At 38.2% G+C, this 16,288-nt stretch overlaps 1 protein-coding gene across 1 annotated transcript in view; it reads right to left on the reverse strand.

The window, feature by feature from the left end:
- The window catches only part of INSC (INSC spindle orientation adaptor protein), a 95,245-nt gene that overhangs the window by 53,863 nt on the left and 25,094 nt on the right, over positions 1 to 16,288 (reverse strand). The window contains exons 5-6 of the mRNA XM_051966755.1: positions 15,778 to 15,891; positions 1,994 to 2,119 (exon numbers count right to left, since the gene is read on the reverse strand). Of these exons, the coding sequence (XP_051822715.1) occupies positions 1,994 to 2,119; positions 15,778 to 15,891 (240 nt within the window). The remainder of the gene's footprint in view (positions 1 to 1,993; positions 2,120 to 15,777; positions 15,892 to 16,288) is intronic.

Genomic DNA, 16,288 nt, shown 5'->3' on the forward strand with positions numbered 1-16,288 from the left:
CAATTTTATTGGATTCCAACACTGAGTGATCTCTGGCCACCCCAGATAGAGGGCCTATCCACTCAGTTTTCAGACACTAGAAGGAATATTGTTGATGACACAGAGTTCTCCTGTTTTGATGGGCGCAGGCCTGACTCTGCATCCAATTTGTCTCCTGCATTTCTGTATTAGGGACTGCAAGAAAAAGGGAAGGAGATAGAAAGAGATGGAACTAAAGGTATGTGAGGCGAGAACAAAAGGATCCCACTTTTTAATGTGTGATATGAGAATGGAAAGGGGAAAGAGGAAGAATCTAGGTGGTACTAAGGATAGAAGGCCAGGCCTGGAAAAAGGAAGATTCATTCTCAGGAGTTCAAAGTTGAACTCAGACAGTTACTAGCCACGTGACTCTGGGCAAGTCATTTAACTCTCTTGCCCTCAATTTCCCCATCTATAAAATAAACTAGAGAAGGAAATGGCCAACCATTTCCTTTACTCCAGTATCTCTGCCCAGAAAACCTCAAATGGAGTCACAAAGAATCAAAAAATTTTACTGAAAAAATTACTGAAAATCTACAGAAAAATTATCGAACTGTATTATTGAACAAGGAACTGCCTTCCTTTCTCTTGTGACAAAGAAAAACAATTAAGCACAAGCAATTGATGTGGTGATCTGACATTTTATGGAATATCATGCATCCATACTCTCCTATCTCTTGAAAAAAAGGAAGATGCACATTTCCTTATCTCTAAGCTAAGATTAAGATTTGATGCCCTACATTTCTGATGGGAGTTGGATAAGAGCATTACACAAAGTAACTCTACAAGAGCCTTTCAGATGGCATTGAGAGAGGTGATCACACCACACACTGTGCCTCATGCTCTTCTTTTCCCTCCACCCAAAAATAGGAGATCCTGAGCGATCCTAATGACAGGGATGGTGTGAAGAAAGAATAGTTTAAAAACATGTACAGAAATCTAGAAACTGAGTCACATCACTCCAAGTCTACTTCATATTATAAATTCGTGGAGGAAGCATCATGGTTCAGTGAGAAAAACACAAAAGATCTGGATTCAAACCCTATTTTTGGCTACTTACCTTTGGCCGAGTCATGCAATTTCTTTATGCCTCAGTTTCCTCATTTGGAAAATGAGGGGCTCAGACTGGATGGGCACTAAGATAGTTCCTTTTAGATCTAAATTTATAATGCTGTGACCATCTTAATTCCCACACCTCTAGGGTCCAGTGTCCTACTTGAAACATGGCCTCCATAAGCTATGGTCTAACCAGAAAGCAAGATTGTCACACTTATTGCATTTAATTTCCTTTAGATTTAGAGACTATAATAATAGCATGCTCTTGATTCCTATAAAACTTGAAGTTTACTAAATCTCTTTACTAATCATGATTATATTATTTATTTCTTAACCCAAAGGTAGGACTTTGCATTTATCCTTATTGGTTTTTTTTTTTTTAATTAGAATCAGTCTTTGGTCCCAGATCTTCTCTGAATCCCAACTAATAATCCCTCCCAGCTTTGTGACATCTACAAATTAAATAAGTGGGCCATCTCTGCCTTTATCTGATGCATTAATAAACACATTGTTGTGTTTTCAGACTTGTAAAGACACAGTCCTGTGACCCACCAGAGATCTCCGCTTAGATTATATCTATGTATTATTTATCATACTTTGAATCTGGTTGTTCTCTTAATCCCAAATTCACCTAAAGACATTATAATCTAGTCCACATCCTCCTATCTTGTCCATGAGGATGTTGGAAGCAAAAATTAATTATTTAATAAAATTAAATAATTAATTTTGCCTAGCCCATGGGGGAAAAAAATAACACCCTAGTGAAGTCAGGAAATAAAATAAGTCCTCAAACCAGACACATGTCAAAAAAGCTACAGATTGTAGCTTTGCATTTAGACAAACAATAGAGGCCTGTCCCAACCCCCCACTTTTCTCCTAAACATCTGTTTCTGTCCAGCAGAGCTCAGAGAGAAGGTACCTTCTCCAGTTGGTGAATGCCTTCCTCCACACAGCAAATGGAAGCGAGAGTACGTAATGTCTGGGGATACAGGCATCGGAAACAGTCTTGCCGACAGATCTTAAAGAGGGCCACAACTCCCCCTTCCTGTAAAGAGATAGAAAAATGGGAGACCAGTTATCCCGAGGGGAGGTTGGGTTCATGGTTCACACACACATATCCTAGCAGTCTACACTCAGAGTCTCTAGAGCATCTCTAGCTATAAATCTTCTGAGAAAGAAAGTAACTGACCAAGGACACCCAGAATAAGTAGCAGGGTCAGATCCTCTAATTTTAACCCCAGTTCTTTTTCTCCCATACTATTTCATCCTTCAGAAGGGACAGAACAGTGAAAGACGGAAGCCAGACAAGGCAACCTTCACAAAACACACTGGGGATAAACAACAAGGAATATGTACTTAAATCAATATTTTTCAGTCAACTATTGATATGTGGAGGGAGAGACGGATGGATAATATCACTCTGTTGATGAGAAGGGGAGATCATATGGGATATCACAGACAAAGCAAATCATCATCTAGTAGTTTCCTATTTTAACTAATTATGCTTACTAACTAGGAACTAAGTTCAGTTTTTATCAATTCTACTAAAGGAACCTCCAGTACTGTCAGTATCTTTTAAATATTAGCACCTTAAGGCAAAGTTCCTATGATCCAACCTTGGTTATGGTATTGAGGGAAACCATTAAAAAGTTGGTGGAGGAAAAAGAGACAAATCATTGTCGATATGTTAGACATAATGGCAGCCTCCCAGTTATAATTGATCAAAAGACACAATATTCATAAATGTTGTAAGCACTTAATAAATGCTTGTTTCTTTCCTTCTCTCCTCTTGTCACAAAGAAATACACTACAATTAAAATCTTAATAGACTTGGGTCATATACAGCAATATTTCCCAGGACTAAACAAAACCCACGGTTCAAACCAATTACAACATCCAATAAGTCAGAAGAGCAGAGTTTCAGAGCCCTAGACTGTGATTTAGTTGAACGTGACATCTAGATTTCAGTTGGCTCTGAGGAAAAAATTAAAGATTGGATGAGAAGGACTCCAAGAGTTCATCCAGCTCTGACAATCTATGATGAAATACAGGCGTCAAAGGAGCAGCAAAAGTCAAGGAAGGCATTGTCTTTTTGCCCTCCCATTCTTGAAACCAATTTAGCCCAATTCTAAAATTCTTGCCACCTAGGGACTTTTTGACCCACAATCATACACCCATATAAAACACACTGTATAAAACACACTGCTTTATAGGCATAGCAATTAATAGCAACTCCTCCATTTCTTATAGCTGCCAATCTAAGTGTAGTTCAGGGAGTCAGGATTATAAATCACTGTAACTCCCTGTCTACCTCTCCCTGTTTCTGCCTGGAGTTCAAGAAAAGGGATGGAGATAGGAAGGATACAGAGATCTGCCCTCAATGAATCTCCACCTAGCCCAGCTCAATCTGACTTAGTCCACCTGGACTTCAAAAGGGTAACTGATCAATTCTCAAACATCCAAGCCAAGTCAAGGAGGCACCATGATGTAGCAGAAATGGTCCTGAACTGGAAATGTGTTTTATTCTGAAACTAATCATGTCTGTGGAATCAACCAAGTACTTTCCTCTCTTTAAAGTCCTCTGCAAGATAAGGGGGCTCTTTAAAGAACCTTAGATTTAGAGGCACAACAAACCTTATAGATCACCTCATCCAGTCTCTCCATGTTTTTTCAGAGGAGAAGCTGGAGCCTAAAGAGACCCTAGGTCACATAGTGAGTAGCTAGGAGAGCTAGAATTTTAATCTGCTTCTTGACTCCAAACCAGCTCTTTTTGATTCTCTGAGTCTAATAATTATTACAACTTGCATGTCTAGAAGGCTCACAAAACAATTCTACGAGGGAGGGAATGCAAGTATTATTAACCTTATGTCACAGAAGAGGAGAAAAAAGGCTTAGATGGGGCAAATTATTTACTCGATCAATGATATGAATTCACTTATCTCCAGAATTCCAGTCCTTTTTATGCTGTGTCAATGATGTTATAACCCTCAACTTGATTTCCTTCCAAATCTTTTTATACCATTAGCTTGAAGGTTCCTTGCTGACATGTGGTCTCCTTGAGTGGACTTAGGCTGGGCTTCAGAGAAGACCATCAAAGAAGAGCATCAGATCCAAGTCAGTTCCTATATGAGGCTATCCAACCTCTCATCACCTCACATATTCCATCCTTGTTCCTTACAATGGGAATCCAAGGAGATCTCCTGACTTTCATTCCTTTCCGTCACACCATATTGTCCAAAGGCACAATTGTATAATATACTCTTTCCATGTCAGAAAAAGATTACAAGTATCTTCTAAAAAGCTATTGCCAGTCCATCTACCTGACCCAGACCAGGTAGGCCAATATATGGGTATTCCAGGAAAACTTAAATTATGAACCTTTTTGGTGATTCAAGCCAGGTCCAATAAACTTGTGATGGAGAAAGTCATCTGCATCCAGAAAAAGAAGTATGGGGACCAAATGTGGATTGCAACATTGTATTTTCACTTTTTTGTGGTTGGTTGGTTGGTTGGTTGTTTTTTCTTTATCAATTTTTTCCTTTTTTTGATCTGATTTTTTTTATGCAGCAAGATAATTGTAAAAATATGTCTAGAAGAATTGCATATGTTTAACCTCTATTTAGTTGTTTGCTTCTAAGGGCAAGATGGGGGAAAGGGAGGGAGAAAAATTTGGAACACAAGGTTTTATAAGACAGTTGAAAATTACTTTTGCAGATATTCTGAAAATTAAAAGCTGTTAATTAGTTTTTTTAAATAAGTAAAATAACTGTATCTAATACAAAAAATTATGAACCTCTTGTCAAGCTTCATCTAGAATAAGGACGGTGACTAATAAGCAGCTAGCTGAAAAATGGAGCAAGTGCTAGGCTAGGAATCTCAGGAAAACCTAACTTCAAATCCAGTCTCAGAAAATTACTAATTGTATGATCCTAGAGAATTCACTTAATTTCACTTATCCTCAATTTCCTTATCTATAAAATGGGAATAATATTAGCATCTTCCACTCATGGTTGTTGTAAAGATTGAATGACATTTACAAAGCATTTGTGTGCAATGTCTGGCATATAGTAGGCCCTTAATAAATGCTTGTTCCCTTCTTTCTCTCTTCTCTAAACATGGGGTCCAAAAATATAGGCTCTTTAAACACTTAAATAGTTTATTATGGGAAAGGTATGATGGCTTCCATAAAGGGGAACCAAATCTTAGCTCTTTAAGGAGATAAATGAGCCTGAGGATGAGGGGAAACCAGCAAACAGGTTTTATTTTCACATGGCAATATTCTCCAAGAGCTTAATTTCAAAGAAATAGTTTCATTTTTGGTAGAAAGCTGCTTAAAATTGGGGAACTCAAGGTGAAGTTCTGGATGAAGGACCAATATGTTACCAAGCAGTTGTTGTACCAATAGTTGTGCCAATTTTATGCACCATTTTTTCAAAGGGATCTATAAGAGTCAGAGCCCTAAGAAGGCCAAGTTTGATGTTTACCCTGACACCATTCCAGAGAGTGAGATAGTGAACTTATGGAGAAAAAAGCACTCATTAAAATGAGTTTTCCTGAATTCCAAGCCCAGAACTACACCCACTGATTGATGTAGCTACCCACACTTTTCTCAACACTGCAGTGCCAGGTCTACTCCTAAGCTGCAGACATTCTAAGGGAGATTTCTTCTATGTTTCTAGACGTTACCTTGCCCAATCTACTGGAAAATGGTCTTGCTGCTCCTCCACCTTCCCTGACAGCTTTCTCTCTCATCTTCCCATCCAACATTATTTTTCCTAGAGTACGAGTGATGTTACTTTCCTCTACTTTAGCCCAAATACCACAATACTTTCTCTGGGAGGAGAAGGGCTCAACTAACCACCCTTCTGATCATTAACACAGCTCTTACTCTCACGTGCTATTGCATCCCTGGAGGGAAGGCTTCTTGGACAGTGGCATGTGGTTGGGATAATTGTAAGGAGGCAGACAACTGGAACGCCCTCTTTCAAAGCCCAGTGCTGCTGGGATGTCAGGAAAGCTCAAAAAGAGGGCAATTAGTGTCACCCACCTAGGTTAGTTAGTTAAGCAATTGGATCAGTTAGAAAACAGGAGAGAGAGGAGGGCAGGGGAAACAGATAATGGGGTTGTTCTATTTTTCAGAGGTCAGAAAAAGAAGGGAATGACCAGCAAGATGGTAGGAGGGTGAGGAAAGAATGAGAGCAGCCAAAACAGAGGGGAAATCAAATTACTTAGGACGGAAATGGTCCCTAATTGGTACAAGGTCCCACCAGTCACTCTCTGACCTAAGCAAGAGAAAATCTCCCTGCAGATTATTGGAATCAAAATCTATGAAGCCCAAAATATCAATTAGATTACAAAATGATTCAATTTTATAAAAGGAAAGAAGGACTAGTTATGATGTAATGGGAAAAATAGTGAATTTTCACTGAGGATCTTGGGAAAGCTCTTTGATCTCTCTGGACCTCAAAATTTCCCCACTGTAACTTAAAGGAATTGTATAGATCTTTAAGTTCTGTATATATCAATCAATAGTTCAGTAAGCCTTTACTAAGCACCTACTGGATGCTAGACATCGTGGTAGATGCCGAGGATAAAAGTTTAAAAAAAAAAACGAAACAATCCCTACTCACAAGATATTTAGATTCTAATGTAATACAGTATATACATATATAAATATATACAACATAAATATAAAATTAATAAATACATATATATATATACATATATATATATATATACATAGAGAGAGAGAGAGAGAGAGAGAGAGAGAAAGAGAGAGAGAGAGAGATTCCAGAAAGTATAGAGGTAAGAAGGAAGAGCATTCAAGGTCTAGAGCACAGCCAATGCAAAAGTATGGAGGTGGATCGTTGTATGAACAGAGAGGTCAGTTTGCCTAGATTGCCATGTGTGAGAGAGGTGTTCCTATTATCCATTGAGACTAAAAACATACATGTGAGCCAGGTTGTGAAGGGCTTCAAACACTAAGCAGAGTTTCTTTTGCTTGGGTTTGGTTTTTAACATTAGAGTGAATAAAAAACCTATTGAGTGAATAAAAAACTAGAATTGAAGGAGTAGATTTGCACTTGAAGAAAATTACTTTGGTAGACATGTGTAGGTCAGAATGTAGAGGTGAGAGACTTGAGACAGGAAGCTCAGTTGGGATCTTCAGGCAAGAGGTAATAAGGGCCTGAATTAAAATTATGACTGTGAAGGTGAGGAGAAGGTCAGATTATAAGAGATATTGTGAAGTTAAAATAGAAAGATTTGCAATGTTGACCAGAGAAATGCAAATTAAGACAACTCTGAGGCAGCACTACACACTGTTTGGTTAAGATGGATGAAAAGATAATGATGAATGTTAGAGGGGATGTGGGAAAACTGGAATACTAATACATTGTTGGTGGAACTGTGAACTGATCTACCCATTCTGGAGAGCAATTTAGAACTATGTCCAAAGGGCTATCAAACTGTGCATACTCTTTGATCCAGCAGTATTCTGGGTCTGTATTCCAAAAGAGATTGTGAAAAAGAAAAAAGGATCCACATCTGCAAAAATGTTTGTGGCAGCTCTTTTTGTAGTGGCAAGAAACTAGAAACTGAATGAATGCCCATCAGTTGGGGAATGGCTGAATAAGTTACGGAATATCATTGTCTGTAAGAAAGTCAGCAAGATGATTTCAGAAAGGCCTGGAGAGACTTACATGAACTGAGGCTAAGTTAAGTGAACAGGACCAGGAGAACTTTGTACACTGCAACAATAAAATTATGTGATGATCAACTGTTATGTATGTGGCTCTTTTCAACAATGAAATGATTCAGACCAGTTCCAGTGATCTTGTGATGGATGGAGCCATCTACATCCAAAGAGAGGACTGTGGGGACTAAGTGTAGATGACAATATAGTATTTTCACTTTTTTTTTTACTATTATTTGCTTGTATTTTGTTTTCTTTCTCATTTTTTCCTTGTTGATCTGATTTTTCTTGTGCAGCATGATATTGTGGAAATATGTACAGAAGAATTACACATGCTTAGCATATTGGATTACTTGCTGTCTGGAGGAGGGGTGGGGGTAATGGAGGAAGAAAAATTTAGAACACAAGATTTTGTAAGGGTAAATGTTGAAAACTATCTATGCATGTATTTTGAAAATAAACAGTTTTAATCAAAAACAAAAAAGAAAGATTTGCTAATGAATTGGATATGTAGGGCAGGGAAGAGTGAGAGTAGTCAAAGACAACACTATGTTTGTAAACCTTGGAGATTGGAAGAGTAGTGGGGCCATAAATAGAAAAAGGGAAGTTTGGAAGAGGGGATGAGAAAGAAAATTGAGGCTGGAAAGATCAAGTTTTGTCCTAGTTGGTATCAGCCTTAATCACTAAATGGGTACAACCTCAGTCAAACTGAAATCTGTTGAGGACCTTAGCTTGAAAAGGCCAAGGTCTCCCATTTCATCCAGGGCCATCTCCAGTCCTGATTTCTATCTGCCACTGGACTCAGAAGGCTCTGGAGGGGAAAATGAGGCAGGTGACCTTGCATAGCCTTCCCTCACTGAAATCCAATTCACTTGTTTATCAGAGCATCACCTCCCTGATGTCATGGATTTCATGGTCCTCTTTGAGAACGAAGGACAAAAACAACAGCCCAAAGTCAGCCTAGGGCTGGAACTTGGGTCTGTTGACTCTCAAGAGTGAACTCTCAGAGGCTATCATCACACCAGGCTTCCTGCTCTCCTCAATAATTTTCTACAGAAGCTTCTGCAATAAACTGGCTATCAGAGATAAATGGCTGCCAGGAATTGGCCATTATAGGCAATGAGGTAGAACAATTATCTAAAGATAGCTAAGCATACGCTTTGCTGAAGTTCTCTCCTTTACTCTTTCCTGTTAGGAAGAGACAAATGGGATCGATTTCTAGAGCTATTAGAGTCCATTCTCCCTAGTCCCTGATGACTGAAGTTCTGGGGACTGTACCTCATATAGAGTAGGTGTCAAACAAACATGGAACCCTTACCAACTTGAGGGAAGGAACAGTGCTACTTTTCATTTGTTTATTCCCATTATAAAGCAAAGATCCATAAATACAATGGGAATTTAAATAAAAATTGATAAATGTTTAAAGGATATGAACAGACAGTTTTCAGGTGAAGTAATCAAAGCTATTTATAGTCACATAAAAATTCCCCAAATCACTACTGATTAGGGAAAATAACTTAAAATAACTCTGAGCTACCACCCCACACCTATCAGATTGCATAATATGACAGAAAAGAAAAATGACAAATGTTGAAGGGATGTGGAAAAATTGAGACATCAATACACTGTTGGTGAAGCTGTATCAGTATACAGTATTCCACCATTCTGTAGAATAATTTGAAACTATGACCAAAGAACTATAAAACCATGCATACCTTTGACCAGCTAATATCACTACTAGATCTGTATGGCAAAGAGATTTAAAAAAAAAAAAAAAAAAGGAAAAGGCTATGTACAAAAACACTTAAAGATGCTTTTTACTAATGACAAAAATGCAAATTGTGGAGATGTTTATCAGTTAGGGACCAAACAAATTCTATATGACTGTGATGGAATACTATTGTGCTATAAGAAATGATAAGCAATATGCTATCAGAAAAACCTGGAAAGACTTACATGAACTGATGCAAGATGAAATGAACAGAATCAAGAAAATATTGTACAGCAATGTTACTGTTGATGATGATCAACTGTGAATAACTTGGCTATTCTCAACTAAGCAATGACTCGGGACAATTCTGAAGGACTTATGATGAAAAATGCTAATCCACCTCCAGAAAAAGAACTGATGAAGTCTGAATGCAGCTCTAACTATACCTTTTCTTTACTTTCTTTATTTTTCTTGGGATTTTTCTATGTTTTCTTTCATAACATGACTAGCGTATAAGTATGTTTTATATGACTGCATATGTATAACCTATAAATTGCCTGCCTTCTCAATGTGGGGGAAGAAGAAGGAGAGAAAGAGAGGAAAAGATAAAAGAATTTGGAACTCAAAAAAATTTTAAAACAAATGTTAAAATTGTTTTTGCATATAGTTGGGGAAAATAAACTATTGAATTATATTTTTAAATAAATGGCCAAATTGAATTGAACTGAATGGTTGCTGATTTGCTGACAGAAAGGTAAACAGAGTGAAAGAAAACCTCTGTATCCTTAACTCTACATGCTGGATGAAGTTAGGTAAGACATACAATATCTCTCATCCTCCTCTCACAACTCCTTCCATCTTTCTTCTTGACTTTCCAGGTATTTCTGAGCCAATTAACGAGATAATATAGAGACTGCTGTATTTTTTAAAATCCAGGTACAAAAATGGCAATATTTTGCCATGTCCAAAGTGAGCTCAGGGATAGAAGCAAGGAGAAAAGATGATTTTTGAGTCCCTTCCAGCCAACCTTATCTGTGAGGAGTGCCCAGCTGATTATTTATCACATTTTTTAAAAAGATAATATATTTGGAATAGATAATGAACTGAGCTTTGCCAAGGTTCAGGAGGTATAGACATCATTCACGTAAGAGCATCTCTCTGGCTCAGAAACTGCTTAACCCAGCACAATAAAAACTAAGTATTGGAATGAATTGGCATTGGATCGCAATTGCATTCTTCACCAAGATGATCAGAAATGATCTTGCTATCAGCATTTCCAGCTACTGCATTCCTTATGGCGTCTCTGTGCCTCAAAATCCAAGAGAGGTTGGCCTTGGGACATATGTCCACTCCTTGAGACAAATAACTCCAGTCCTGATTGACAGCTCCTTTTCCTCTGGGCAAGACTCTGCTCAATTAAAATCAAGGATCCTCGTGTCTCCAACTTGGAATAGGGTGGAGAAGGGGAAGGTGATGTTACTAAGTAAAGGCAGTCACATAGGAATGGGGCTGGGAATTTCCCTGAAACAGCAGAATGCAGCCTTTGGCAATGGCAGATTTAATTATATAGAAAGCTTGCTCCAGGCCTAGAGTCAAATGATATGAATTACTTGGCTGAATTCAATATGAGCTGACATGAACTTGGAAAGGGCCATTCTCCAGGGCTTGTATCCTAGGAACAGATGGAAGGTAAGAGAAGGGAGGAAGAATCTGTGGGAACTCAAGGGAAATATCCAGAAGAATCAGGAATGGCCTTCTCTCAATTGTCCTAAGGAAGGGATAAAGTTTACAAATTACCAAATCCTGTAGAGATCCTATAATCTAAGGGGAAAATCCTGGATAAGGGATCCAGAGACCCCGACCTATATTCTGTTTATGCTGATTATTAGCTGTTATCTTGAAGTGGTTATTTTATTAAGAGATAGTATGAGTACTGTAGAAAGTAATTGTTTCCATAATATTACTTTCCTTTACCTGGGTGACCTTGAGCAGATCATATAATTTCCCATCAAGTCTCAGTTTCCACATTTGTAGAGAGGGTCTGACCTAGATGGCCTGGGATGCCTCTTCGCGCCCTAAGCCAAGAACCCACATCCTCTCTTATTCTCATTTTTCTTATCTGTAAAATTGGAATAACACTATTCCTGATACAATGTTCCAGAGCTCAAATGAGATAACATTTATAAAAGTGTTCTATAAACTATAATTTTTTTAAAAATAAAAATAAATTTAAAAAATAAACAAACTAATAAACAAGCTAAATTCCTACAAAATATTATTATAAGCTGACCATTCTTTATGTGCCTCCTTTGCTGGATCTTCATCCACATCATGCCTACTAATCATAAGGGTCCCCCCGATTATGCAAAAAGTTTTTTGGTCCTAATACATATAACTTTTATTCATATATCACTAACTCAAACTTAATCCTATTCTGCTAAATTCACTAAAACAATTGAATGTCATCACACATAAGGCTCTGTTCTGGATCTTCTTCTCTTCTTTCTCTATATTATTTCACTGGAGATCGCATTATGATTTCAATTTCCATCTCTATAAGGATGGCTCACAGATCTACTTGCCCAGTCCTGACTTTTCTCTTGAACTCCAGGCTAACTATCAATTAGACCTCTCAAATGGAATATCCCACAAGCATCTTAAGCTCACCGTGTCCAAAACTGAACTTCCTAACTTCTTTATTTCTGTTGAAGGAACTACTATCATCTCAGTAACTCGGATTCTCAATCTAAGGGTCTTGACTCTCTACTCTCCATAGGCAAAGGTGACTAAATTATCCATGCCTTTTGACTTAGAGATCCAACTCTAGAACAAACATTTATGTCCAAGGAAGTCAATAATGGAATAAGATCAATTAAATAACAAAATCTCTAGAGCAGTACTTTTTGTACTTGGAAGTACAAAACTTGGAAATTGGAAACAAAGTAGATGTCCATTGGATGAATAATAACTAAACAAATCATGGGGCATGAATGTCAGAATTACATTGTAACTGTGGATAATACAGATTCACAATGAAATATGATGAATATGAAGAACTCAAAGAGAAGCACTGATGCTGAGTGAGGAAGGCAAGAAAAAGAAAAAATAATAATCATTACATCAATGTCTCTATTCTAGCCCTTTACTGTTCCCCTTGATCTACAAATATGATGCAATTGAATTTACCAAATCAAACTCTGACTCGAGGTTCCCCAAGCAGCATGGTTTCTAATCCGTCAATAATCCACTGAAGTGTCTTTGTAAAGTTTATTGGAGTTTTTCTCAAGTATGGGTCCAAAAACATAACACCCAACTCCAGAAGTAATCTGAGCAAGGCAGAGGACAAGATCCTCCCTCCAGATCACTTGAGTTCTGTTTATTGTAGCCAAAGCTTATGAGCCAAAACTCCCTTTGGTTTGACCCTTTCAGTTGGTTACAACTATAAATTCTTTCTCCCTCCTCATGAACTGGCTCCTCGCTAGGTCTCCCCCAATCTGATAGTACATACATTTGATTTTCTTAACCTCATTGCAAGATTTTATATTCATTCCTTACTAACTTTACATCTTGTTAGCTTCTGTCCATCATTCCAATCTGCCAAGATCTTTTCAGAGGCTGATTCTGTTCTGGGAAATATTAGCTCTTTTTCATCTTTTTTCCATTCCCAGAAGGGCTTTTCCATCCTCTTCCTTTTCTCTTTATTCTAATTCACCCTTTGACGTTTTGGTCTACCCTCTGGGAAGAGCTAGTAAGCAGCCCAAGACACACACCCCTCCTCCCACAACATTCTTGCCACAGAATTCTCTCCCAATCTAGACTCAGCTAGATTCAGAGAAGATCTGGTTTCTGAGGACTCGATACCCCAGATATGAAATGAGCATTCTCCCAACCTTAGGACTAGATGTAACTTTAGGGGAAATGGAAACTAAAAATATTTAATTTGGGAATTTCATCCCTGACCCCAGCCTCATCACAGGCTCTGAAGGAGTTTTGATCATCTCTCTCCAGCTGACATCATTGGGAGTGACTCACTCCTTTGCTCATTCACGCATCCCTTGCCCTATCAGGACCTCTTACGCTATTCACAGAGAGGAGCAGCTGTTCTCAATGTGCGCATTGCTATTGACAGCTTCACATGCGTCAGAAATCAAATATCACTCCCAAAATTCAACAGAGCCTTTGTGGTACAGGTATAATTCTGGCCACTAAAGGCTAATACCTCTATTTGCACTTATAAACAGATCTTTTTGAGGGAGAAAAAAGGTTTTCTCTCTGTCTCTTTCTCCCTCTCTCAGTGAATTGGACTTGATGTTCTTTAAGGGCCCTCCCATCCCTCTGATCTATGATTCTATTTCCTAATTTCATGACCATAGGCAAATCATTTAGCTATCCTTTGCCCCAGTTTCCACAAATGTAAAATGGGAATAATAGCAACACCTAAATAATAGCACCTACTTCCCAAGGTTGTTATGAGGCTCAAATGAGATCATATTTGTATAACTCAGAGCCTGGCACATAGTAAGTAGGTATTTAATAAATTAATATTTTCTTCCTTCCTTTCTTCTTTCCTTCCTTCCCTTCTTCCTTCCTTCCCTTCTTCCTTTCTTTTTTCCTTCCTTCCTTCCTTTCTTCCTTTCCTCTTTCCCTTTTTCCTTCTTCCCTCTCTTCCTTTCTTCTTTCTTTCCTTTCTCCCTCTTTCCTTTCTTTTTTCCCTCCCTCTTCTTAAGCTTTCTTTCCTCCTTCCTTCTTTCCTTTCTTCCTTCCTTCTCTCCCTTCTTTTCTTTCTTTCTTCTTCTTTCTTTCTCTCAACCTCACTTCCCTCCTTCCTTCCTTCTTTCTTTCTTCCAACATTCCTTCTTTTCTTCCTCCCTTCTTCCTTTCTTTTACCTTCCTTTCTCTGTCTTTCCTCTTTTCTTCCTTCCTTCCTTCCTTTCTCTCAACCTTCCTTTCATTTTTCTTCCTTTCTTCCTTCCTCCCTTTTTCCTTCTTTCCTTTCTTCCTTCTTTCCTTCTTTCTATGAGGATCCTTGCCTACAAGACCAATGGCAATCACTTAATTATAGAATATTACATCTAAAAAACTCTAAACAACATCTGGTGTGATGCCAAAATTCTTTGGAGAAACTGAGGCCCAGGGAATTGAGGTGGCTTTCTCCAGGTCACAACAAATAGTAGGCAACAGATATTAGATGAGAAACTACAGCATCATAGGATGCCTGAATTGAAAGTAATTTTTGAGAGAATCTAGTTCAACTCCTTGGACTTATAGGAGAAGAAACTGGCATTGAGAGAGAAAGAAGATCCTAGAATCATCCAAGTAGTTCAATGAACCAAGTTTTGAGTCCAGTTACCCCGCCTCTGAGTTTTGTGCTCTTCTATATCATATATCCTCTTACAGACTATATTATCTGAGTTCCAGGGCAGATACACAACAAAGGAATGGCTTCTTCCTTTCTTTCCTCTTCCTCTTCAGGAGAAGGAAATGGAAAACCATTCCAGTATTTTTTTCCTAAGAAGATGCTGTATTTAACTCTTTCTCTTCCCAACCCTTTCTCCTATAGAACAGAGGTCTAGAAGACCTCTCCTCCTTAAGGCAGATGGTATAGAGGTAGCAGTACAGACATCAAACACAAGACAATTGGATTCTTAAACATAAGTCCTGGTTCATGAACCAAATCAAAACCACCCTCAAATGTATGACCAAAAAGCATCAATGTGTGAATAGATCCAGGCTCATGATAGAGGAGATGCCATTGTGCTTTGGGAATCAGGAGATTCCAATCCAGGGAAGTTGGCACATAGATTGTACCATCCCTAAGATTTGTTCGTTGGTCCAAGCCATGGGACATTAGAATGTGAAAGGACCTTAGAAATCATCTGATTCTACTTCCTCATCTTGCAAATGAGGAAACCAAGGCACATGGAAAAGTTGAATGAATTGGTCAAATTCACACAAGAAAGAGCTTAGTGTCAAGCCTAGGCCTTCCAATTCCAAATGGAACTTTTTTTTTTCCATTCTACTAAGCTGAGAGTCCCATTATATCATAGAATTAAAAAACCTAAAAACTGAACAGTCTGTCAGAAATCAATCCCCTCATTTGCAGAGAGAGGATATAAGAAACAGAGAAGGAAAATGAATTACCCAAGCTCACATAGAAAATTAGTGCTCAAGTCAAAATTAGAAATCAATTAAATGTACTCCTTAATTCAATGTTTTTTCCATACTGTCTCATCCCTCATCCATAGTTCCCATTCACTCCACCTCCACATCTCCACCAACAACCACCTGCTAGTCTTACCTTTGCTATGATACGGCATAAAGGGGCACCCTCCTGGGTTAGGCTGAACAGGTTCCCTGTGGTAGACTCTGCAGTGTAAAGATTGTCTGAAGTATCGATCTTTCTCACCAGCACCTGAGCATCAATAACAGAGAACACAGAATATGCAGTTACACATTTCCTGAGAAAGTGATATAACCTAGTTTTAACTTCAATCCCCTTCCTCAAACTCAATGATGTTGTCCTAGAAAGGGTGGAGGACCACTGTTTATCTCATGACTAGGGCCAATTAAATGTCTGCATAGAGTATATCTTAAATTTCTGGTTTCAGTGGCCTCAAAGGGGATTTACTACTAGGGACAACAGAGAAGGGAAAAGAAACTGGTTTTGATGAACTTTTTCTTTTTCTTGTAATTACTTGTTACAAAGGATTAGTCCATGGGGAGAAAAAGAGAAGGATATATTTGAATACAAAGATCACATAAAAATAAAATTTTGATAAATGTTGATGCTACAAGTAAAAAAAAAAAAA

The sequence above is a fragment of the Antechinus flavipes genome, chromosome 6 (genome assembly GCF_016432865.1).
Source record: "Antechinus flavipes isolate AdamAnt ecotype Samford, QLD, Australia chromosome 6, AdamAnt_v2, whole genome shotgun sequence".
NCBI lineage: Eukaryota > Metazoa > Chordata > Mammalia > Dasyuromorphia > Dasyuridae > Antechinus > Antechinus flavipes.